The sequence below is a fragment of the Lonchura striata genome, chromosome 15 (assembly GCF_046129695.1).
Source record: "Lonchura striata isolate bLonStr1 chromosome 15, bLonStr1.mat, whole genome shotgun sequence".
NCBI classification, from domain to species: Eukaryota; Metazoa; Chordata; class Aves; order Passeriformes; family Estrildidae; genus Lonchura; species Lonchura striata.
Window position 1 is genome coordinate 5,073,189 of NC_134617.1, and position 24,012 is coordinate 5,097,200.

The 24,012-nt window shown below is 42.6% G+C and overlaps 1 protein-coding gene across 1 annotated transcript; it reads right to left on the reverse strand.

Moving 5' to 3' along the window:
- Positions 1-17,676: 17,676 nt before the first annotated feature.
- Positions 17,677-23,955, reverse strand: MRPL22 (mitochondrial ribosomal protein L22). Its single transcript, XM_021552230.3, has 7 exons — positions 23,899-23,955; positions 23,346-23,391; positions 22,024-22,159; positions 20,835-20,900; positions 20,447-20,524; positions 19,540-19,609; positions 17,677-18,419 (listed from the first exon to the last, which is right to left on the reverse strand). Exons 1-7 carry the CDS (start codon positions 23,924-23,926, stop codon positions 18,208-18,210), a joined length of 636 nt encoding a protein of 211 aa, XP_021407905.1. The 5' UTR covers positions 23,927-23,955; the 3' UTR covers positions 17,677-18,207.
- Between the last annotated feature and the right edge of the window lie 57 nt (positions 23,956-24,012).

The window sequence follows — 24,012 nt, forward strand, 5'->3', positions numbered from 1 at the left end:
TTCTAGCAAGCTTCTAGGGAAGGCTGCTCCTCTTCACTCTCTGCCTTAAACTCCCCATGGAAAAGGGAAAATATCTTTGTTTCTTGGCTGCTCAGATCACTTCTTCCTACAGGTCCAGCCACTGCTCACTGTAAGTACACACAGAATCCAGTCCTGCAAAAGGAGCAAGGTCTCTGATTTCTGATTGCACAGGGATTGAGATGCCAACATGACACAAGCAAAATGAAATTGAGCCAATCAGCATTTCATGGTAAGTGCCCTGTCAGCAGGCAGAAGAGAGGTGGAGAGTATCAACTCATCCCCACAGCTCACAGGAAATCCTGACAGGCACCTCAGCCTGCTGAGCATGAAACACAATGCTTAAGATGCATCTTGGAATTTGAGATTTACTCTCAAGGGCAAAGTGTTTGAGTTCTGCTGAACCATGCCCAGCTTTAAACAGCGTGGAGAATAAGGAGCATCAGCTCAGCTGCTTTCTCCAGGAAAGATGCACAAGATCTGGGTCATCATCTGTCAGCAGCAAGCAGGGAACCTCCCCAGAGAAAATTAGGCAGAGGAGGACATTAGGAAGTGAAGGTAGAATAGTTTTGCAAAAAAAACTATTTTTGAGGAGGCACAAATAATCTCTCCAGAGCTCTGAATCATCCTACACATGAAGAAAATGGTGGATTTTAGTGGTACCGTGAGATGCTGAGTGGTCTTAACCCCTCTCCTAAATGTGGATCATTTTCTATCAGAACTTACAAATCTATTATTTCCATTTAAATACCTATTCTACAGGGGCAAAAACACAATTGGTAAGGTTTTATCCCTCAAACTCTCTCTCAAAGCACTGAAGAAAGGAGTTGACAGAAAGCAAATGACACACACAGAACCATGCCCATGCCTTGGAAACTCAGGTGTCCCCTGCTGAGGCTCTGTGCTGTGCCAAGCACTGCACACACAGCAGCAGAGGGAGTTGAGGATATCTCCATGGGGTTTGGTGCCTCCACAGCAGAGGCTCTCACCATGAAACCCTGGCAGTGACAGATCCTTTTCACACACAGCTCTTTCCTATTTATTACAGGGTCACAGAATGGCTGGGGTAGGAAGGGACCTTCAAAAGCCATCTAGTTCAAGCCCTCCCCACACCCAAATTCTTGAGATGAGCTTTCACCCTGGATATTCATTTCTACTAATGAGGCTCAGAGCCTGAAAAGCCCAAAGGCAGCAGAGGGAACACACAGACCCACAGCATCCACAAACACTTCCAGCAGCCAGGCTGGCATCCCGTGACCCCCTTGGGACAGGGAGAGCTCCAAAGAGAAAACCTCGACCCGGCAGCACTGACGTTATCAGGCCTCCAGCACAACATTAAATTAGAGGCTTTGCAGTCCCTCTAGGACCACATACTTTTATTTTTAATACAGCTGAGCTACACTTAAAATGAGGACTTGTAAAAGGAGTAGACTACTGTAAAAATAATTAATTTTCTGTACTCCGGATCAGAGCCGTAGCACTGAAGTGAGGCTTCTGGAAACAAATAACCAAAAAGCAATAAACTTATTAAAAATAAAATTCAGCTGCACAAAAAGGGTAAAATAGTGACCTGTCAAAAGTATGGTGCAGTTAAATTAACAGGTTTTCTGTTTTGCAAATCAAAGCAAATTTCCTTGAGAAATGGATATTTTTTGAACAAAGTTTTTTTTTAGGATGGGCACATTGGAACTGCAGCTTGACTTTTTGCATTAAGCAGACTTTTACTAAAGAAAGGAAGTTACAGATGTTGTTAGCCAGGAAAAAATTAAAGGATTATTTTCAGAATAGTTAGGCTTTCAAGACCTTGAGAGACATTGCCTGGCATGGAAAATGCTGTGGAGCTGCAGATTTCAGTGCATGGTGATGACCATGCCTTGAGCAGAGGCACAGACCCTGCTCAGAGGCGAGTGTCCCTTTTCCCAGCCTATTCTGTGCCACTGACAGCTGTGGTTTGCACCTCTGGCAGGTTGCAGCCAGGGCACATCCAGTTTATTCCAACCTCTGGCCCCTGCTTCCTGAATTTCATGACACAGACCAGCCATTTTCATGTCCTGTCATAGGAACCTCCATCAGGTTTCATCACCTATTCTCAGCCCCATTGTTCCAAAAATATGTGTACTTTGATTAAAATCCTAGGGTTTGATGGCCAGAAAGGTCTGGCTTTTCTCCCAGCCTGATGCAGACAGGTCAGAGATTCATCATACATCTATGCAGATGATGGGAAGAGTTTTGTACCTTTGAAAACAAACAAATCAGACATTTCCAAGCACTGCAATTCTTCAGAAAAACATCAGGCAAGAACTTAAAATTAAAAAGGCAGAACCAGCAATGGTTATGTGCACCCAAAACAGATCCATAATGGTGAGGGGGAAGCTGCCTCGCCCTCAGGCCTTGGAAAAATTCATCCAGTCCCTGGGGTTTTCCAAAGTGACAAGGTTTTATTTACCTAAAAGAGATGTATCCAGACTTTGATGAGCTCGTGCTGCTTTTTAATCTATCACTCAGGGAGCTGCTCTTGCAGGGAGCATTTGACACTGAGTGAGAGGCAGCAGAGCCTGGCAAAACCTGACTTGCCTGTTTTCACAGAGGCTGTGTTTGAGCATCCATCAGGTGTGCTGTGCACACAGCCCAGCCAGACTCTGCTCCCTGGCAAGTTTGGCAGACATCACAGCACTGTCTCTCACTCGGAGAGAGTGTTTTTTCTTCTCTCACTACACAGATGAAGGAGAAACTCGAGGAGACAGTCATCCTTCCTCCTCACACCACTTTTGCACTTCACAGTAACGGCGTTGCTGAGCTCTACAAAGTCTCCATCTTTTTCTTGCTCTGAATGTGGTAGGATGCAGCAATTTTATTCCACCTTTAATAACACACAAACTGGCATTTAATTTTTAATGCTAGCTTAAAACCCAGGAGGTTGCTGGGCTTTACAGGTGAAATCAATCTCCTCTTGGGTCATTTAAAGAGTTCAGGAGTCCAACACCACTGCTGGCAACTAATCCCTTCCTCCCCCTCTTCCTTCCTCTATCAAACACCCTTTGACTTTTGCTGGACTAAAGGCAGGGGTAAGGCCAGGCTCCTGGGGTACTGCAGGGGCCATAAACCAACAGGAATTAAAGCAGGATATCCATGCCAGGTTACTGAGCCCATTTCCTGGCCAGTGCAGTTTAGTAGCCCACAAGACACCCCCTTTATCTATAGCTCTTGAACAGAGCTTGCTGCTGTCCCTTTCTGGTCACTTGGACTTTGCAGCTCTTAGGATGACCTGCAGTCTGGTTTGATCCTACCTGCAGAGCTGTCTTGTCTAAGAAGAAAAAAAAAAATCTAATGTACAAAGGAATAGATAAGAACGTATTCCTGCAGAGATGAGTCCCTGAGGTTTTAGGGTTTCATGCACTACCAGCAAGTTCACTAGACTTGTGACACGGGTCCATACCTCCAGTGTTTTAAAACTTACTTTAGAGAACAGACTGCTTTTTCTACTCTTTGGATTTTCCAAAAGGAAAGATCAAGAGACTAGAATGGAAGAGGGGAGGGGAAAAAAGCCACAAATTGGATCAGCTCCAAGAAGATCAGCTACTTGTCAGCTCTGCAAAATAGCTGTTAATTTATAGAGGAGAAGTGTGCAGGTTCTTTCAGAGCCATACGTCAAAGCTTTCTCTCTATGATACCTGCCTTTATTTGGCCTTCATATTATGGACCAAAATGAATTTCTCTGGTTCTGGATAAACTGCACAAGGGTGATGTACACTGTGATTTATGGCTGCAAGTGCTTAAAACGCCTCCCACTAAATTTGTAGTGACCTTATCACACTATTAAAACCTGAAGTAAATAAGTGCACTGAGTAAAGGTTAACAACACCTCCAATAAAACAAACAGCAAACATAGGGGATAGGAGATTCTCAATCCCATTCCCAGCACAAACCAGGGAAGGAAATAGCTGGATGTCCTGGCAGCACCAGGGAGGATGCAGAGCCATGCAGAGATAGGGAATGTGGTTTAACACCTCAGCCCAGCAGCCCACTGAGCTTTGCTGTGACAAGTTTTCACCTCGGGGAGCCCCTGGATCAGGATCCATAATGAGCCCAGGCTGGGCAAACAGCAGCAGAGAGAACCTGCATCAAGCTTCAAAGCCCAGAAACCACTGAAGAGGACAGAGCAGTAACTTCTTATGGCTCTGCAGCCATAAGAAAATCCTTTTGAGAAAAAAAAACCAAAAAAAGCTTTATACTGTGGTCTGAAGAGAGAGTCATCACCAAATCCATCTCAGAGTCTCAATCAGAAGCTGAGTATTTTCCCTATAGTAACTGGTTTAGGTTTATTTTCTAAAAGACCATGCCCAGGTCATGCCTTCTATTGTCTCTGACAAAGATTTATAAGTTAGCAGATACCTAAATAAAATTAGTAACAGGAAGTAGAGGAGCACTTGAAGGTGAACAAATGCAGACACTGATCCAGAGAAAGAAAAGAAAGTTTTAAGCCACTGATTTGAACAGATTCTTTACTGGTTTGTAGAGGGAGACATTCTCATCTCCAGGTGCTCCTTGTTACAGCCAGATAACAGCAAAGTTTCCTGCAACTCAGAGCAACAGAATACACCTTGCCCACCAGAACTCTAAGAAAAACAATTTATTGAGGAGAAAAATATTTTTCACTAGAAATCCTCAAGAAAGGTGTTATAAGTTAAAAGCGAACCAATTTCTTAATGAAAGCTGAAGCAGGTTTTTCTATTTGGCTTCTGCAGTTAGAAATATTTTTTATTTAAAAATAAATTTATTTAAAAATAAATTCTCATTTCCCATGTCATGTAAATGTGAAATTCTGAAAGTTTCTCTCCATACATTAAAATGCTGGAATATAGCATTTAGTACTCCCAGCCTCCTTTTCTCTCTGATACATCAGCAAAGGTGAGTCAGATCATTAGAATTTCCTTCCTTTTTATTCCAACAGCAGTTGTGATCATAAATTCATTATTTTCATAATTGCTCCATTATAATTTAGTAACAGGTTCACATTAATTTCAAAAGTCCTACTATGAGGCATTATCCAAACAAAATAAGAAACAATTAAAAATAAATTTATCTAAACTCCTATTTAGAAAGCATTATCCAAACAAAACAAGCGATATGCAGCATGAAATTTATCTAACATCCTATTAAAAGTGATAACTTTGAGGCCAAAGAAAAAATTTTACATAAAAGCACACAAGATAATTGACTTTTTCTGCTGTGCTGTAGAAGCACAAAAGATAGCCAGTACTTAAATCAGACATGCTGAGAAGCCACAGGGGTTTTACACCCCCAGGGCAGATCCCAGCATCCCACCCAAGACCTCTCCTCCAGGCTGTCTCACCCTCCCCAGCAATTTTCCTTTAGAAATTCAGAGATTTATTACACCAGTAAGAAACTCACTTTTGCCAGGACTCCTTGGGAAGTTTCTTCCTGCTGCCTCCAAGTCTCCAGGTTAAGGAATTGCTCCTCTGGAGCTGCAGGGAAGCTCCAGGGGTGGTTCCTCCTGCCAGCCCCAGCAGGTAACCACAGCCTCACCTGGGCAGCTCCACAACCCCAAAGCCCCCAGCAACAGCTGTGGGGAGGAGCTCTGAGCACTCAACCACAAACCCTTTCCACCTGCTCTGACCTGGCTCCCTCACTCAGGAGCAGAGTTTTTCAAGGAGAAAATACTCTTAAAGCCAAGGCACCTGATGCTCCTGCCTGCTTTGTCCAGTGTTCCTGCACTCTCCTTGCAGAAAGCACAGCAGATTATTGTTTGTCCCCTAAGGCTCCCAGACCTTTGTCTCACCACCTACTATCTTGAATTTATTGCTTGCCACTTCAGGGAGCAGCACATAGCTGAGCCCTGCCTTGGGCTGCTCTTTTCACTGTCCCTCCATTGGGTTGTAGCCACTTTTAATTTAAAACCCTCATGATTTTTTTTTTTTTTTTTTTTTTTTTTTTTTTTTTGGTTTTAGCATGTGTTGAACTGTTCTTGCTGGAGAGATGCATTTTCCCAGCAGTAATGGAACTTGTATTGATGCAAAACCTTCTGTGTAACAAATGCATGGCAACCTTAACGTGTTTCTGTATGTCTCCAGAACTAGGTCATGTTCAGCATTGAGAAAAAAATGCTGCAGAACAGATTGCTGTCTGCCATGCCCCACAAGAGGAATCCACAGCATCATTTTACATGATTAACTTGATCTCAGTGTCCAGTTTTACATCTGAGGATGTGTGTCCGTGGTCAGAAACATATTAAAGCAAACACTTAACTCCACCCATCAGTTATCTCCTTCCTCAGCCTTCCTGAAATGAGTCATTAGCTGCATTTCATCTCTTCAGTTCCAAAATCCTCAAATTCAGCTGCAAAAATGGAACCCCTTTGATCTTAGATTGCCACTAATTCATAATTGATAACTCAGTCTGGAAGGAAAGGAAAAATTCGTCCCCATTAGTTGTTCCACTTAATATGTTCTGGTGCTTCAATTATGCAAAACCCAACTCTCAGGGCCTGACTGCTTTCCAGAATGTGAGCCAATGGAGGGAAGAGAAAAACCCAGATCGAATTATTCCAGCTGTAAATCTTTGTAATAGCATAGATGTCACGGGAGCAATACTCAACACTGAGCAATTCTGTTTGTTTTCCAAGCTGTTCCTTTGTTGAATTCCCAAGGCACCCATAAATGACTCCAGAGAGCTCAGTGGAGGACTCAGGACTTGGTTCTCCCTCCCTTATATTTTTTTGGTCAGGCCATTTGGCTGTGAGTTGTAATGACCCTTTTTGGCCCAAGGCATTAAAAGCCTTGGAGTAATATATGAGCTGGTAAGTGAGTAAGCGAAGAGGAATAATTAACACAAGTCATTATGCTCTTTATTTTGTAGAAGAGAAACTGTCACTTCTTTCTGAAGACCTTTGAATTATAAATGTTCAGAACATGAGCATGGTGAAGAAAACAGCAGTGCAGACATCACTGGGCCAAAGTGTGTTTTTTTACTGGGAGACTGACAGAAGCAGGACTACACAGCAGGGAACTCAGCTGAAAAGGCACAGATGCCTGCAGCACCTCATGAATAACCAGAAATCAAAGATATGGAAGTGTCTGTACCTGTGTTCTGTCACCCAGCAGGTTGCTGGGCTTAAAGAAGAATCTTTGGGCTTGCATTTCTCTCAGACAAAACTGTACAACCACGCAGCAAACTCCCAGGAATCAGGGGAAATTAAAGGCTGAAATTGCACAGGTGCTGGTCAAGATCAGGAGGATCACCTGTTCAGGACATTTGGTTCCATAGTTCTCCAGAATTCACCCACATTAGCAAAAAAATAAAAATAAAAAAATAATTAATTAATTTTCTACTGGCTTGTGTCAAGTTACTGATGGACTTATTGCTTTAGGAAGGTGGAAGAGTTCCTGGAGTGGGACCAGGAAAAGGTCTCTTTTCTGGAAGGCATCACAGCTTTTCTTTTTCAGGCACTTTCAGGATCTCCCCTCTTATGCTCACTGATTTTTGTACGTTTCAATCTCTTCCATACTTGTCCTTAAACCTGGTGAGCAGCTCTTGACACTGCTGGGAAGCCAGGGAGATTCAGAGTATGAGGCAAGAGCTTCCTTCCTGGAGTGAACTATGCTAAAGAAAAACACAATTATTTTGCAACAGAAATTCACATCTGCGCTTTTTTCTTATGTACAGTGAGTTTCCTACAGTGGCAGAGTAAAGTCAAAGGCTTAAGGCAAATGGAGGAAACATCTTCACATTGCATTTATTGGCAGAATGTGTCAAAGCCATCACATAAACCTCCTTGCATTTTCTGGTACATTTTAAGGGCTAAGCTATTAACCTCTTACAAGAACAAATCTATTGGGTTCTCCAGGCTTCCCTTGCTCTGTTATTACTTCCAAGTCTAAATCCTTTTGGTACTTGGAAATAGAGGGGTAGCCCGTGCCTTTTACAAGCAGACAGATGCCACTTGTCCTCACAGACCACCGCCTTGCCCCTCTTCCTTTGTCATGTGCTGCAACACACCTGCTCTTACCTTTGCACTCCTGGTATTTTCATTCTCACCCAAACTTCCTCTCATGTCTCAAGAGAAATGTATGTTCAGCCTTGCACAAGTCTGTGAGAGCAGGAGACTCTCAGCTGGCTTCCTTGGGCAGTGCAGACCCTTCCCCACCCTGTCCTGCAGAGCTCTGGCTTTGCTGGCACAATTTGGGATCCTGGCTTGTGGGACCATTGATCCAGGGCCAGTTCTTGCCTTACATTTTGCTTCTCCTGCTGTGTGTTTTCCTGTTGTTTTTATTTTTCACAGACACCTGGCAAAAGAAAAACAACCCTGCACCTCATAGACATTTTAATAATTCATATTCAACTTCAGTCAGTGGAAGTTTAATAAACAAGTACTTATTAGAATACAATACCTTCTTAAAGCAGGCAGTTTTTAGGAATGAAATCACAATAATTACCTGTAAGAATATGTATGAATAACAAACATTCAGTCCTCCTGTTTTCATTGTTTGGTTCATTTGCATGAAAGACTTTCCCACTGTTCCCCTTGCCTCAGTTTTAGCAAAGACTTTGCTTTTAATGGGACTGAATATTCAGCTGGGTTCAAACCCAAATTTTTATGTAAAGAAGCTACTCATAGCAACCAGCTCATCCTGGAATCCATTAAAAACAACAAGAGGGATTGGAATGAGATTATTTCAAGAGCTCTCTTGCATTCACAGGGAAACAGATTTATTGCACTTGCAGAGAAGCTCTCCCAGGCAAGGGAGATGCAGGTGATAACACTGAGTCCTCCTGGCTTTTCCTCTTGTCCGCAAAGCAAAACCATGAGGATTTCTGAGCTAATTTCATCCCTGGAAACCAGCTTGCCATGCACTGAGAGCCTGTTATCAGCACTGCCCGTTCCTGCAGCCTCCTTCCTTCAGCCCTCCCTCGGGATGCATTGCAGGTCCCTGTGAAATTCCACCTGGCACTAAATGGAAGCAAGGGAGAATACCACACAAAACTAAAATAAACCAGATGCTGCTAAGTGGCAACTACAATAAAAACACCTGCAAAAGCCAGGAAAGCAGGTTGAAAAGCTGACTGACAGCATGGTGCTGCTGCAAGGGGTGAGCACATCCTGACCACCCACCCTTGACCCAGCCACCTTCTCACAGGGCTTCAGTGAAATTTGGGCTCATCACATAAAAAACAGCGTGTTGACCTAAGAGCAGAGCACAGTCCAAATTGCAGCCTGCCACCTCAGCTGCCACCCCTCTGGGAGGATGCAGGCTGTGTTTTCATTCCAGGGGAGTTTTGTTTTTTTATTTCTCTCACTTAAAAATAGCTATTTTCATAAAAAGCATCTTTCCCGCACTCCCACTCACAGCAAGAAAATGGAAAGTGATCCAGAGACTTTAGGTTTCTCCTTCTAGCTCTTGACAGGGGAAATTTTCAGGAAGAAAAACCCTGCTTTAACAAGATAATTAATTGGTTTGGAGGACATATTTTGTGGAACTCTTGAATGGAAGAGAACACAGGGGCAGGAAAATGTTGACTTTCTTAACAGGGAAAATAAAACTTTTCTAAATCAGAGGCACACACACCCTGAGGCTGTAGCTGAATTTTTGAAGGGCAAGTCCTCAACTATGACTTCCTTCACTTGGCTGCCCTGCAGTGACCTCATGCAGCAGCCCCTGTAGAAGCCTTGAAGTCACCATCTCCAAAGGCACAGGCTCGGATGTGCCTCCTGAGCAGGAGCACATTTAACTCCAGGGCTGCAAACACAGGCCAGGTGAAGGAGCAGCATGTTCTCCTGTGCCGGGTAACACAAGGCCTTTCAAGCTGCTCTTCAAAGCAGAACATCTTCCTTCGGACCACAGAGCCACCGGCAGCTCCAGCTTCGGGGTCTGGGGAAAGGTTTGGGATAGAGGAGCCCTGATTAGAAGCCAAATGAAACAGGGTAAATTTGTAGAGGTTTTAAGAGCAAGTTTTAGTGTCTGCCATGTACCTTTAATTGCTGAAAGTCTGCTGATCCCAAAGGTCTGGGCTGCCAAACAAAAGTCACGGGAGTCAAGGAGGTTTTCTTTGAAGTCTTGCCTCTAGCTGCTGACAATTTGAATTCCTCAAACTAAATGAGCTGCAGTTTGGCTCTCTGTAGATAAAGGTCTCACATTTGCACCATACCCAAAGAGCTCCCAGAGCTCAGTCATTGCTCTGCACCATGCAGGTTCCTGCAGGAGCTCATCCCTCTGAAGCACAGTGGGGTCTTCTGGTGAAAGGCACAAAGTTCCATGTTTTCCTGCAGATCCCACACCTCAAGTTTGTTGGGGTTTTTTCTCTAAGAGCAAACTAAAATAAACTGAACATTAGCGGGGCTTAGTTCTGTAGCAGATCTTTAGCTGATATAAATGAACAGAGCTCTGACCCATATTCTTCATTCACACTTCTTGCCAACCCAGGCACAGGGAGTGAAACACAACCAGGAGGAAGACAGTTAACAACAAGAGCCTTGGCTTCAACAAGGTCAAGGACTCATCTTTCACTTTCATTTTGATAACCCTCATGCCAAATCCAGAAGATGAAAGAGGCATTTATTTCATTGTCCTGGAGTTCATTCACTCTTTGTTTTATAAGAGCCTGTGTTTTAACTTGGTGTTTTCTGCCAGCTCATTTTCCCTGGTGCACTGGCAGAGAAGCAGACCAGGCAAACACAGAAATCCCAAAAAAAATACTGACCATGTTTGGATCTAACCTACTTTGGGAATCTGGGATGCAGAGGAAGTTGAACTGGCTACCCAGTTCCAGCTGTTAAGAGTGCCCTGGCTTCTTTTAAAGCTTATTTATGTACAGATCAAACAAACAGACTTCCAAGCGCGTTCATTTAACTTTGATGCCAAACTTTGATGTCTTCACCATTTACAGTAATCATTTTTATGTGCATTTAATATTATTTTTTTTAGTCCAAAATACTATACATAAAAAGACCAACTTCATTTAAAATATGCAGCATTTTTGCTATTTGAAAACTCTGCATTTTTAATTTGTTTCTTATCAGCAGAGTACTTCTGGGGCAAGGAGAACATCAAGTTTTTAATGCCTTTCAGTTGATTTAAATTAATATTTTATGTTTTTATTCAAAAGAGCTGACTGATAGAAGGGTGCTGACATTTTTTTTAACACTCTTTCTCTGGCATGTGTTATATGCAAAGTAATGGTGATTTCTTAAATGTTTGCTGCTTCATTCCATGATGAGTACCCAGAATATAACATTTCCACACAGTTTAATGCACTTGGATCACTGCTCAAATGGCCAGGCTGGATAGGAAAGGGTTCTCAGTGTCTCAAGATTTGTATCTCAATATATCAAACATTTGTTTTAGAGGCAAACACTACCTTTGTGTGCTTGGAAGCCCCATCCCCTCAAAACAACAAAGCAGTGTTTCCCTCCTTGGCTCTGTGTCTCTGCTGAGCTCTTTTTGAAAAACATAAAAAGCCAGAAAGAGAAGAGTGAAACTTTTAATCAAAAAGGCACTGAATAATTTCCATTGCATTTAATAACCACTTTATCACTGTCTCTGGATGAAATGCTGTATTGGATTCCACAGCTGACAGGAGGCAGAGGACAGTCTTCAATTGGGAAGCTGCACCCCTCTCCTTTTAAAATCAATGGAGGAGGAGTACCTGAAGTTACCTTTTCAGTGCTGAATGCTTCCCCTTCCTTTACCCCAGGTAGCTCAGAGGCTGGTAGAAATCTGGTACCTGCAGGATGGAGCTCCGAGAGGATTCACTGGGGATGCAAACTCAGATTATCCCTGCTACAGAAATATCTGGAAAACAGGGAACTTAGAGGAGGACTGTAATCACACAGCCAAGTCCCACACAGCACAGGTTACGGTGGTATTAGCACCACATTTTTACAGGAAGAAAATATTATTGCCATTATCCATGAGGGCAAAGTACAGGGGAGAAAGTTTTTCTCTCTAGGGCAGATGGAGGAGGAGGAGAACAGTGAGAAGAAATCATTAGTAAAATAATTGGCTGTCTGCTTTGCACAGTTGCCACAAAATGTTTATGCTGTCAGTGCCATGAGGGTATTGACTTGCCAAAGTCACAGCTGTGCCAAGGAACTGTCAACCATGGGGGCTGCTGTTGCTTTTCACCTTGTGGGTATATGAAGCACCCCTGGGTCATCACTCCCATTGCCCTGCTTTCCCAAGAATCATATCAGAAAGATTTATTATCAGCCTCCTTCTGAAACCTAGGGTTTTGGCCTGCACGATTGCAATCAGGAACAACCATAACATCTGAAAATATCTCTGAAAAATAAAGATAGGATGCTGTGTGATAAAGGATCTGAATTAAGTTTGTGGAGGTTTGTTTTTTTTTTAAGTGAGCAATAAGTTGGAAGCTTCTGTGTCAGAGAACAAAAGACCTGTTGTTTTCTCCTGCTGTAGACAGAAAGAAATGTTAATATCCTACATTCAGGCAAAATGAGTTTATTCCAGGAGCGTGCTGGAGTAGGGCAGAAATGTCACTTTATTAAAGCAGGTTTTTTTTTGCTTTTCCACCTCATTTTCCAACTAACTTTAACAAAACACAACTTGAAGAAGGAAGGATGCCTTTGTTTTGTATCAAAGCAGATGGACGTAAAAAAGAACTCCTAAGATACCCAGAAGTGGTTAACTGAACACAGGCAATCATTGCAAAAATTCCATTGAGAAGCCTCCCTTATCAGCAAGAAATCATATTAAAGAAGGGCATGGTCTGGGAAGGAAAGATGTGCACCACACATAACTTACTCATACATTCCATGTGTAAAGAAAGCTTCTGAGAGCACCACCCTGAGAGCAGCTGCAGCTCCCTGCAAGTCCCTGCTGCTCTGGGGGGTGAGCACACTCAGCACACACCAGGGTTTGCCTCTCATGGCTATCTCAGCCCAAAGCCAAACTATTAAATTAATAAAATCCCTGTATACTAGATCAGGACACGAGAAGATTACCCGTGTTGCTGAGAGATTATCAAGTGAATAAATCTAGCATGTGATAGATAAAACAAATATCCATTAAAAATACAAATCTCTCAACACTAGGAAGAGAAATGCATTCCCAGCACAGACTCTGAAAGCCTTCAAAAAGACAGGCATATCCAGCATCAGAACAGATGGAGAAGATGAACAATAATTGCTTTCCAAGCATCCATCCCCACAAAAGCAGTGAGTACAGGCCCCCTAAAGAGACAGATAATAAGAGTAAAAGGAAAATAAAGAGTATCTCTGAAACACCTTGGACTTGATGAGAACAGCTGGGAATTTCTGCGATGAAGTGCGACATACTAGAGACAAATGCAGACACTTCTGGCTACTCAGCCAATATTTGAGTTGGTTTTGCCTTGATCTCAGAAATTTCCACTGACTTTTGGAGGTAAGAGAGGTGTAACTGCACCAAACTTCTGATTCTTGCTCTTGACTCCAATCAGCCCAAAGTAAATAATTTTGCCCCTTCCCTTCACTGACTTTGGAGTCCACCTTCCCCTCCTAAGGGCACCTAGTTCTGGTTGTTTCACACTCAAATTTTTCTAGATTCACCTTGGTCTAGAAAATTAAAATTGTCTTGCCATATTCACCTGTCAAGAGAGAGGGCAGCAGCACGAGACTTATTATTAATTATTTAATCAGCCACTTGTGGGGGTTTCTGGGCTCATGCCAGCTCTCCCTTCAGAGTTTTTGGACAAACAGTGTGAGGGGAAGGACTCCTGTGCACTCTCCCAAGCTGTTTCATTACACCTGATTTATAGCATGACACTCCTTGTTCTAGCCCATAACCTTGAGCTTGTAAACTACACAGGGGAAAATTTACTAACTACTGAGTTCATCTTAATGCACTGTTGGGAATCTTAAGTGGGGAAAAAAGAAGGGAAGGAATTGGGCATCAAGAGGAGCTGGTTTGGAACAGCAATCCTGTACTGGCCCAGTGTAGTGCATCTCACTCTGCTTCCATTTAAATAAAGTTTTCATTTACACAGCCAGCATACAGTAAGGACCAATGTTTATCTTGCTCTGAAGGTAATAATCAATAGGAGAGTTGTAGACACATTTCCCAGCTTATTAGCTGCACACATGAATGGAGTTTCCCACAACATCATGTACAAATGCCTTTACTCCACTCTTAGCTGGCATCAGAATTTGATTAATAACAGAAGACAGAAAACTGGTTTGCACTTTTCTATTAGGATAGAAAATTGTCACCCACATAGTAGACAAACTCTTAGCAGTAAAGGAGCGTAAACAGAAAAGCCCTGAGAGCTGGATCATGGGTGCCACAGGTCCTTTACCACACAACCCTTGGTGGCTGCACTGCTGTGCAATACACACAAGCACCACCCCAAATCCAGAAGTTATTCAGATGCTCTGCCCCACATTTTGTCATTGTTTTCAAGTGTAGACTTTTAGGTTCATTTCCTCAGTTAATACTCTTGAGGTGAGTGTCTAATCTGCCCAAGGTAGAGTTAGGCTCTCCTTCAATGGCAGCCTGCCCTCTGTACTGATTTACAACTTCCTTGAAACAAGCAGAGAGGGTTGATGTTACAGAGTAAATACAAAATAAATTCTGCATTTACTGACTATTCCCAAGAGATATCTTGCTCCTTACTTCAGTCTAAGTACTCAAAAGTCATTCCCTGAAACTTTCTCCTCAAGTCATTTTTGTTATGTAAGGCTCCAGCAAACAACTTGTGTGATAATTTCTGCCATTACAGGCTCTTACTTTGTTCAACTTTTAAATATTTTAAATTAAATGGCTGAAGTGCTGCTGGATAGATGTCACTCAGCAATAAAGGCTTGTTCTTTGAAGAGCCTGAACTAGGGGCCTTTCCAGCAGGACTGCAGCTCATGTGCTGGGGAATGTCACACTCTGTTTCTGTAGTTCACTGAGGACATTAGGAGCAACCTTATTTCTATTCAAAGCAGAATAGTGTTTGCAAATTACTTTCCAGCATCCCAGCAGTGGATTCTCAGAGGGACTGGCAGGAAGCAGTGATTCCTGTTGTTCCTTCACTCCAGTGACTGAAGGATTTCCCAAGTGACAGCACAGCGCAGAGACAGGACTGTCACACAGCTCCTGTTTGTGCCAACAGGGGATCACAGGATTTGTACTGCACAACCTTGCTGGAGCCAAGTTCACACCAGGTACACAACACAGCTGAAGCACTGTCAGCAGAACACACCTGTCAGTGCCCAGGTACCAGCTGAGCCCCAATGCAACCCTCCAGAGCAGTGCCCAGCACACACCTGGCCAAAACCAGCAGTACCCAACTGTCCAGTCACCAACTACACACTCTCATTTATCTTTCATGTTTAAAAAGGATGATGATCATTTTTTAACTACAATCGTGAGCACTTCTTACTCTACTTTTGATGAACCACTTCATTAACAACTGCCCAGAAGTCTTAAAAAGGAAAAAACAACCAACCACACACATCCATAAAGATATCAGGCTGCCTGACTAAAGTACTACTTTCTCACTGGATACTTCAAAATGTTTATGAACAAGCCCAACAGCAGGTTTACAAGTTTCTCCTCAGTTAAATCTCACATTGCTGAGCAGAGCTCACAGTTCTGCTCCCTTCAGATTTCCCTGAAGCCTCACTAACACCTTCACAAGAATTTGCTCCTTCTGCTGTTTCTGTACCACCAGCACAAACACACACCAGTGGTGAGTTTACAGTGCCCCCAGATGTTACTCATGAAATCAGCACCAAGTAGAGGCCTCATTGCCTCTCCATCCCTTCTGCTGACATTTTAAAACATTTGTTTATAATAAATGATCTGCTAAAGGCTTATTGCAGTTAGCATGGAATTTTGTGTCTGAATCTGTATCACACACCTGAAGTGCAGATGTACTATAATTACCATGAAAGCACAGTAGAATCAAACCTCTAAAATTTATAAAGATACAATTACATATAGAAATTACCAGCATAAAGCTGCGTCACTAGATCTCACTGAAATGGAAAAGGTTCAGGTTCCCAGCATTCTGATGGACCAACCACAGAAACCACTCGACATTCTTACCACCCTACCACAGAAAGGCTTGGTCCCTGCCTCCTCAACTCCCCCAATCTCCCATCACTCCTGTCACAGACACAGCTGTGGAGCTTCCTTAGCCAGAACCATAAAGATCAACTCTGGGTTATGCATGTTGAAGACAGCAGAAAATGTTACCAAGGCACAGAATACTAAAAACATGCCAAAAATTAGTTTTCCCACTTACTGTCTTGAGGAAGAAAACAAGAACAAGCAACAACCTTGCTTTTAAGCTGAAAAACTTTTAAAGCCCAGGTCTGTTTGTTTAAAGGACTTTCAGGGCCACCTGCAAATCATAAAGAAGCTGGAAAATTCATCAGTCACATTCTCACTTCTGTCTGTGGATTCATAACCAGAGTAATGATATCTCTAAGGATACAGCCTTCTCTGGAGGTCCAGAAAAGATCTGAAGCAAAATCTACAGCATGCAGGAGAAATAGGTACTGGAATAAAATATCTAGGAGGCAGGTTTTAGATATTTACATGTGTCTAAGTGTAATATATGTGAGTGCTTATTAAATTTGGATTATTTTGCAATTCTTTAGTCTTCTCCCAGATCAGTGATCCCCAAAAAGATTATAAACAATTTAAGTTTGCTAGAACTTGTAAGAGATTCACTGTGACAGAGGAGTGTAAGGGCAGCTGGCAGAGCCCAGCACAGCTGTTTATCACAGTACAACAGAAACAGTTCTTCAAACACACATCAGGGACTGCAGAGATAGAGGGTTTTATCAGAACACACCTTTCAGGCAAGTTACTAAATCGTGGCTTTACAGCAAGAAATGTGTTTGAAAGTGCACTGCAGAGAACCAGATTGCAAATATTCTCCCATTAATACTACTGAGCTCTCAATGTGCTTCTTGTGTAACTTCACTGTCCCCTAATACTCTAAACATCATGAAACCCTTTCTTCAGTAGCCAAAAGAAATCACTCTGTACCAACCTTTGTAAAGACAATAAAAATAACTTGTTTCCTTACAGGAACTGTCCCTTCCCCATCGTCCAATACTGATCAAAATAAACACATGTAAGAAAAGCTACCATGAGTTGTTGCAGTAAAAGGACCCAAGTGAGGTAAGCAAGCTATCTCCCACTCCAATGTTCCCAGAATAGAAAAGAAAGGTCTAAATATCAGACATTTGCATGTACAAGCAGCTGCTCATTCTGTTTTTATGCTGATGTTTGACTCTGACCATCTTGATTTGAAAATCTGACTGAGCAAAATGAGATTCCCCCTATCGATCTGTCTTCTTCTCTTCAGAGAAGTAATGATAAAAAATCAGATTGTTTTCAAAGAACTGAAAGCCTGATTTGTATATGCAACAAGCCATTCTATATTAAATCCACTTTCCTCAATGTTACACAAGCGATTTGTTCCCAGACAATGCAGAATTAGTTCACTCTTCACCAAAACAGCTTTTCTCCATATTTTACCTGTTACCTACAATGAATTTCCAGAGAGAACAGCCTGAACTCCATGCCTATATCAGATTATGAATGCCACAGGCAAAATCCAAGAACTTGACCATTCTGGAAGTTTTCACTGCTACCTCCTCTTTGACAAACTAAATATTGCCACCTACTGACTGCCAAAGCCTGAACTTCAAAGGATTTTTTTATTTCCCTCTCCCAGACACAATGTCCAAGACACACAAGGGTTGTTACAGCCCAGACAAACCAAAAATTGATGTCTGATATTATGAAATATTATTGTTACTCAGTTTTGTTCACTGTTACTTGTTTACTTCCAATGTTCTAACTACTTTAAGATGTCAAATTTTAGTCTGAGGTTTGATCTTGCAGCATAACTATCAAGCACATAGTTTTACAATAAAAGGCCCACCATACATAGCAGAGACACCAAGCTTTATAACAGCACCATGTGTTTGAGATTAGACAGTCCAGAGCCAAGCTTGAATGCTGTGGTCCAAGTAACTCAGAAAAGGTAACATCTGCTGCTCCAAGATTTTTCCATACTCCTGACTTGACAAATAGGGAAAAACCCATGATTTTTCTCACATCATCCAGCTCCAGCAATACCAAAGATATAACCAAACCATGACTTTAATTATTCCTTTATACAATTACACTGCCCAACACGAGATAGCTATACAGCCACTAAAGCATGTCACAGTGTGTGAACAAGGGTTCTGTTTCGCAGCTGCTGCACATACTCCTTTGCTTGCTCAAAGCCAGTCTTTGGTGGCTCTGGGGGAGGAGGAGGACCTTCCACCAGCTTCACAAAGTAGTGGCACCTGCTGATCCTCATCATGCCAAACATGCCCTTGCCGTGGCACCGCAGCCGCTTCACGTAACGGCCCCTGCCCGTCTGCGACTCCGCTGAAGGAAAAAGGACAGGGGAGAGAAGATTACTCAGTCAAGAACAAACTGCTTCAGCTGCAATAAAACACCTGTCTTGCCAGGGTGTTTTTCATGGCTGCTTCTAGAAAGTTAATTCTACTTGGGATTCTCCCCTCCATCTTTCTTCTGTTACATTTAGCCGATCACTGCTACAGAGGAACCCGTGAGCTGCATTAACGCTCTTCAGGAGCACCAAAAAGGAGAATTTAGAAAGCAGGCACACAAAGATAAATATGTGGTGAAGGACAAATCACACTGAGCACTTACTAGATTATACAGCTCTTCTGAAGGTGGTATTTATTTCACTGCCTTTCAGTAGTTTGTCTCATGAATTCCTGTAAGGCTTTACAGACTTCATTTTCCCTCCTTTCTCCCTTTATTGCATTCATCACAGGTATTTTCATTATCTGCACATCCAGTCCTGCACTACAGCTGAGCCTGCTTGTAGCAGAGGCCTGGAAGGCTCCAAAGAATTCTAATCAAATTTCTCTACAGTCCAGGTGACTTTAAGCTTATGAGGTCAGTTGAGTAAAATTTATCCCCTGTTAGACAAAATGGTAATTTATTTCTTTGGGCCTCAAAACACCTAAGAGTAAATATTTCTCTAACATTTTCTAGGCTAAAAAGCACTTTAGTTATTACAAGCTAATCCTGCAAACAATCTACAGACAAGTCTTTTTTATTAAGAAGTTTGCTGTCATTACCCATTTACTTTTATACTGTGTCTGATGGAAATTTAACTTTGATCCTGCAAATCAAGTTGTACCAGTCACAGACAAAGCTTCCAGCATCTCTGTCTGGCAACATTAAAAACTAGACACCATTTGTTTCCTATTGTTCAATCTTCCAGATTTGTGTAAAGGATCTTCCTCTTCAGGATGTTCTGTTCAACAGGGAGCAGAAATTCCACTCTGAGATGGATATATCTGTCTTAGAAATGCTGCAAATACGTGCCTTTAATTTTTTGGTAAAGTTAAATTTAGCAGAGACTGTCCTCTATTCACTTCTGGTGATTTCAAGCATCAAAATCTTATTAAATATAACACATTTCCACAGGTAGGATGACACTTTTCTAATGCACTAAATTTAAAAAACGTACCTATGTGTAAGTTTGATTTGAATTCCACATTGTGCTTTCTTACAGCCATTTCCTGTGCTTCTAACAGAACCTGTAAAAAAAGTTAAAGAAATGGAAATACTGAGGAGGAATTTAAAGAATGCTATTTCTTATCTCTAGATAACATGAAAGAAATTGCAAGTTTAAGTCAGTTACAGAAAAAGTATTTTATAAAGATAAAAACTGTTAAAAGACAAGCATCTTTTACATAAGGAAGCTTCCTGCATAGAATGAAAAAGCTTCAGGATGATTTTATTACATTTTTGGAGAGGAAAGGGAGTGGAAAAGATGTTTTCCACCAGCATTTGTCAGCCTTCTCTCCAGAGACCTTTGTGTAATTAGACATTTGACTAGACATAAATTCCAAAATGAACTTGGTCTATTCAATATTTTCAGCTAATACAGGACATTTCTTTGCCATAATTATACCAGAAATCAATGGTTCAGCCAAGAAAATGAGTAATTTGAGAATTCAAACTACCACAGTGTATTCAAAGCTTTTGTGCCTTTACAGAATTTAGTCGTCTCCTTAATAACGTCCTCCATCTCTTACAGTTTAAGAACCAAAGCACACAGATGTAGCAGCCATTAGTGACCAGGATTCTGCACCTTTTACCAGGAACTTAACACCAAGCACTGCTAGAGAGGACACCCACATGGAATTCATCACCATGACAAGTTAGAATAGCCAGCACAGGTGACCCCAACATATTCATAAGTCACAGCATCACCTGACTGCAACAAAACTGTGTTGTTAGAATGTGCTCCCAACAGGCTTCCTTGAAACACAAAAAGCCACAGAAGTAGAAGCACCTCCAAACTTATGGTAACAGATATTGATTTTCAAGTTTTCTGGAAACCAGGAGTGGTAAAGAATACTATTATTTACCTCTTTGATCACCTTTGCTCCCTTTTTGTCGCTGAATTCCAGCTGAGCAAGAGCCTGATCAATGGACATTCCTTTTATCTGCAATCAAAGTGGTAAAATTAACTTCTGCATTTACAAGTATTTCCTTTCTCTGATTCAGAAGACAATGCTTAAATTATACTGCCATTACAAAAACAAAAATACTGTCATTTCCTTAATTACCATTTCTTCAGTGTAATACCTGCTAAAGCAAAGTACAAACAGCCATTCCCTGTCCAGATCCATGCTCATCCCCAGGACTCTGCTATAAAGATGCTGATTAAACTGTGATTGAATGAGGCTCTTAAGACAAATACAGCAATTAAATTTTGCATTCTCTCAAGTAGAGCACAAAGTACTCTTTGCTTACCAGTTTTGCCAGATACCACATCTTATCTTTGCTGTATTTTATTTCCCTCCGACAGTGATATATTTCCTAGGGGCAAAAGGAAGTTAAAGGATGAGTAATTTTGCTGTGGAAACAGGAATGGAGCATCCATGTCTGCTCCACAATCTATTTTCTTACTAGGAATAAAATAAGAATGGCTCTGCCTACTATGAGAACAGCACATCAGGCATAGCTTTGATATTTGAAACTAATTGCACTAAAAAAAGGTATGGACACACAGGAAATTTTAATTTAATCTTATAACAGTTTATAAGCAGAAGTCCCTGAAAATGATAATCAAAAGGTTTATCACCATCTTTTCCTCTCATTCTCCCCACTTTAGAAGCAAAGCCTTCATTCAGCCTTAAAAATATTACCCTGCTGTCAACTCAACTTACTGGGAGAGCAAATTAACAATATTACCAGAATGAACTTAATTAGCTCTCGAGAAGTGAAGAGGGTTTCAAGTTTGATTAGCACAAAGAGCTGCCTCCACAGACCCATTTAACATTACTGCTAGCAGGGACCAGCACCAGCTGGTAGAATCCAACATCAATGCAAATGTGAAAGAGATGGAACTCTTGATAATCGGGTAAAACACTGATTTAATAAACAAGTCTGTCAATAGCTGCATTTTCACACACACTGCATCACTCCACAGCAGGGATTTCTATGTCCTAGGCCACAATGTTCACAAAAGCAATCAATAAATGCTCATGGCTCACAAAATACATGCCTAAAAAACCTCATTTCTTTTCAGATATAAATACTTTTACTTTGCTGAGCAGTGTGTCTAACGGAAGACACAACACATCCATTCCTAATGAAGAAAAATGCTAACAGTGGAATTCCAGAATATCAGCTCTTGACAGTACAATTTAGACCTCCTTGTAGTTCAGAAACTTCTACAGACAGAGGATGGGCCCCTCACAGCTTGAACCACACACTGAGAAGGTGATCAGCTCCCAGGAACTCAAGGCTCCAATGCAATTTAGAGATGGAGAGCATTCCAAGTGGTATCAACTTGTACAACACAGCCAAACTGATAAAATAAAATCCCAAATAATGAGCAAACAAGCTTTCAAACTAGTGCCATGTTCAGTCACCCTGTGCAGACAGTGACAATCTGCTCAACATTCTCAGGTGAGGGCATTCACAGGTGCATCCTTACAGCTGGTCTGCGAGGCTCTCCAGGCAGCTGGGGAGGGTAAACAATCCTGTTCTTCTTCTCCCACTTCCCAATTTTCTGCAGAGATGTGCTGGTGTGGATGCATGACAGAGGAAAGAGACTTCCCGATGCCAGCCACCTGCAAGGCAAGACCACAGTCTCAGCTGCTGAACACAAGGGTTCTTTGTCCCTGCCCAGTTTATCTGGAAAACTGTGAACTTGCTGTCTTGAAAAAGAGAACCAGCACATTTGTATACTCAAAAAATCAAACTATTAAATCCTTTATAGTTTATGCTGGAAAGGCTTTTTAATTCAGCAAGAAGACTCAAGCTTCTTAAAGGAAACCATGAATGTTGGTGTGAGATTCCACATGAAGTGTCCTCAGACTGTCACACAAAGTCACAGCCACCTCTGTTCTGATGCTCTTGTGGGGTTCAGAACTCTCACAAACCATTTTTACCTTTCCCAAGGTACTTTCCATACTTATTTAACTTTTACCAACAACATATTTAGCAGTGAAAATTTCTAGCTTTTCACAGGGCTCTGTATCTCAGAGCATTAGAGGTTTATAAACATTGTGACATTTGAGAAGAGAGGTGTTCTAAACTACTTCCGAAGCACAATTACGTCAATCCAAAAACCAGGGAGCTGATAGCAATAAATCAATTTTCAGGCAGTTTGCTCAGCTCAGATTCTGAAAAACCGAGCTACATTTTGCCCCCTGCTGCCTGGACAAAGCAGCAGTGGGCAGCCACTGGTGACTACAAGAAACAGAAGAGTTCCAGACTAAACACTGTGAGTTTTACTGAGCCTTGAATGTCTTGGTGTGTGTGGCCGTGTGCAAAGCATCTTAAAAACAACAGGCAAACAGAGTATGCCAAAAGGGCAGTGTACAGCATTGTTCACAATAATATGTGAGCAGAAATTAGCACAACACACATATTTCAATGTCATGGAATATTTCTTCAGGTATTTGCAGGGATGCAGCTGGCAATTCCAGTGCTCCTACAGCACAACTATGGGGTTCCTCCAGAATGAGGGGAAACTTCAGCAAGTGAGGAAAGCAGTGACTGGGAACAGCACAGATATCACATTACTGTGACCTGAACTATGGAGTCAGAGAAAATAGGGATGTCCAACAGAAAGAAGCGAGGAGAGAGACGCCTCCATCGTGGCACAAGCTCTGAATACACAGAAACATGGCACAGGGACAGAGTTCCTACAGCTCCAGGGCTGGGTGGGATGGCCAAGCCAGGGGACCCCAGAGCCCAGCCCCAAGCAGGGCAATGCCAGTCCCACTGCCAGGGTGACAGAGCCAGACTCACCTCTCTGGCCGTGCCCAGCTGAGGAGACCTCGTGCCCAGGCAGCACCTGAAGGGAAGGGAAAGTGAAGGAGGCATGAACAGAATGGTAAAACCACAGTATGGTTTGGGCTGGAAGAGACCTTGAAGACCACCCAGTTGCACCCCGTGCCATGGCAGGGACAGCTCTCCCATCCAGCCTGGCCCTGGGCACTTGGAGAGTTCCAGGGGCAGCCCCAGCTGCTCTGGGAAACCCGTGCCAGGGCCTCAGCACCCTCACAGGGAACAATTTGTTCATAATATCTAACCTAAACCTACTCGCTGCCAGTTTGAAGCCATCCCCCTCATCCCGTCACCCCAGGCGCTGTAAATATCCCACTCCATCACTCCTGCACGCTCCCTTCACACACTGTAAGGCTGCAACTTGGTCACCCCCAAGCCTCTCTTCTCCAAGCTGAACAACCCCAATTCTCCCAGCCTTTCCTCACACGAAAGCTGCTCCATCCCTCCGCTCAACCCGGCGGCCTCGTCTGCAGCGAGACCGTCCCGGAGCGGCGCCGCGTCCCCTCCGCCTCACCCGCGCCCAGCGCCCAGCGCGCCGCCATCTCCCCGGCCTCGCTTGGCGGCAGGGGCGCGGCTTGCGACACTTTGCGGCGGCGTGCGCGGCGCTTGGCGGCAGCGCCCGGAGCAC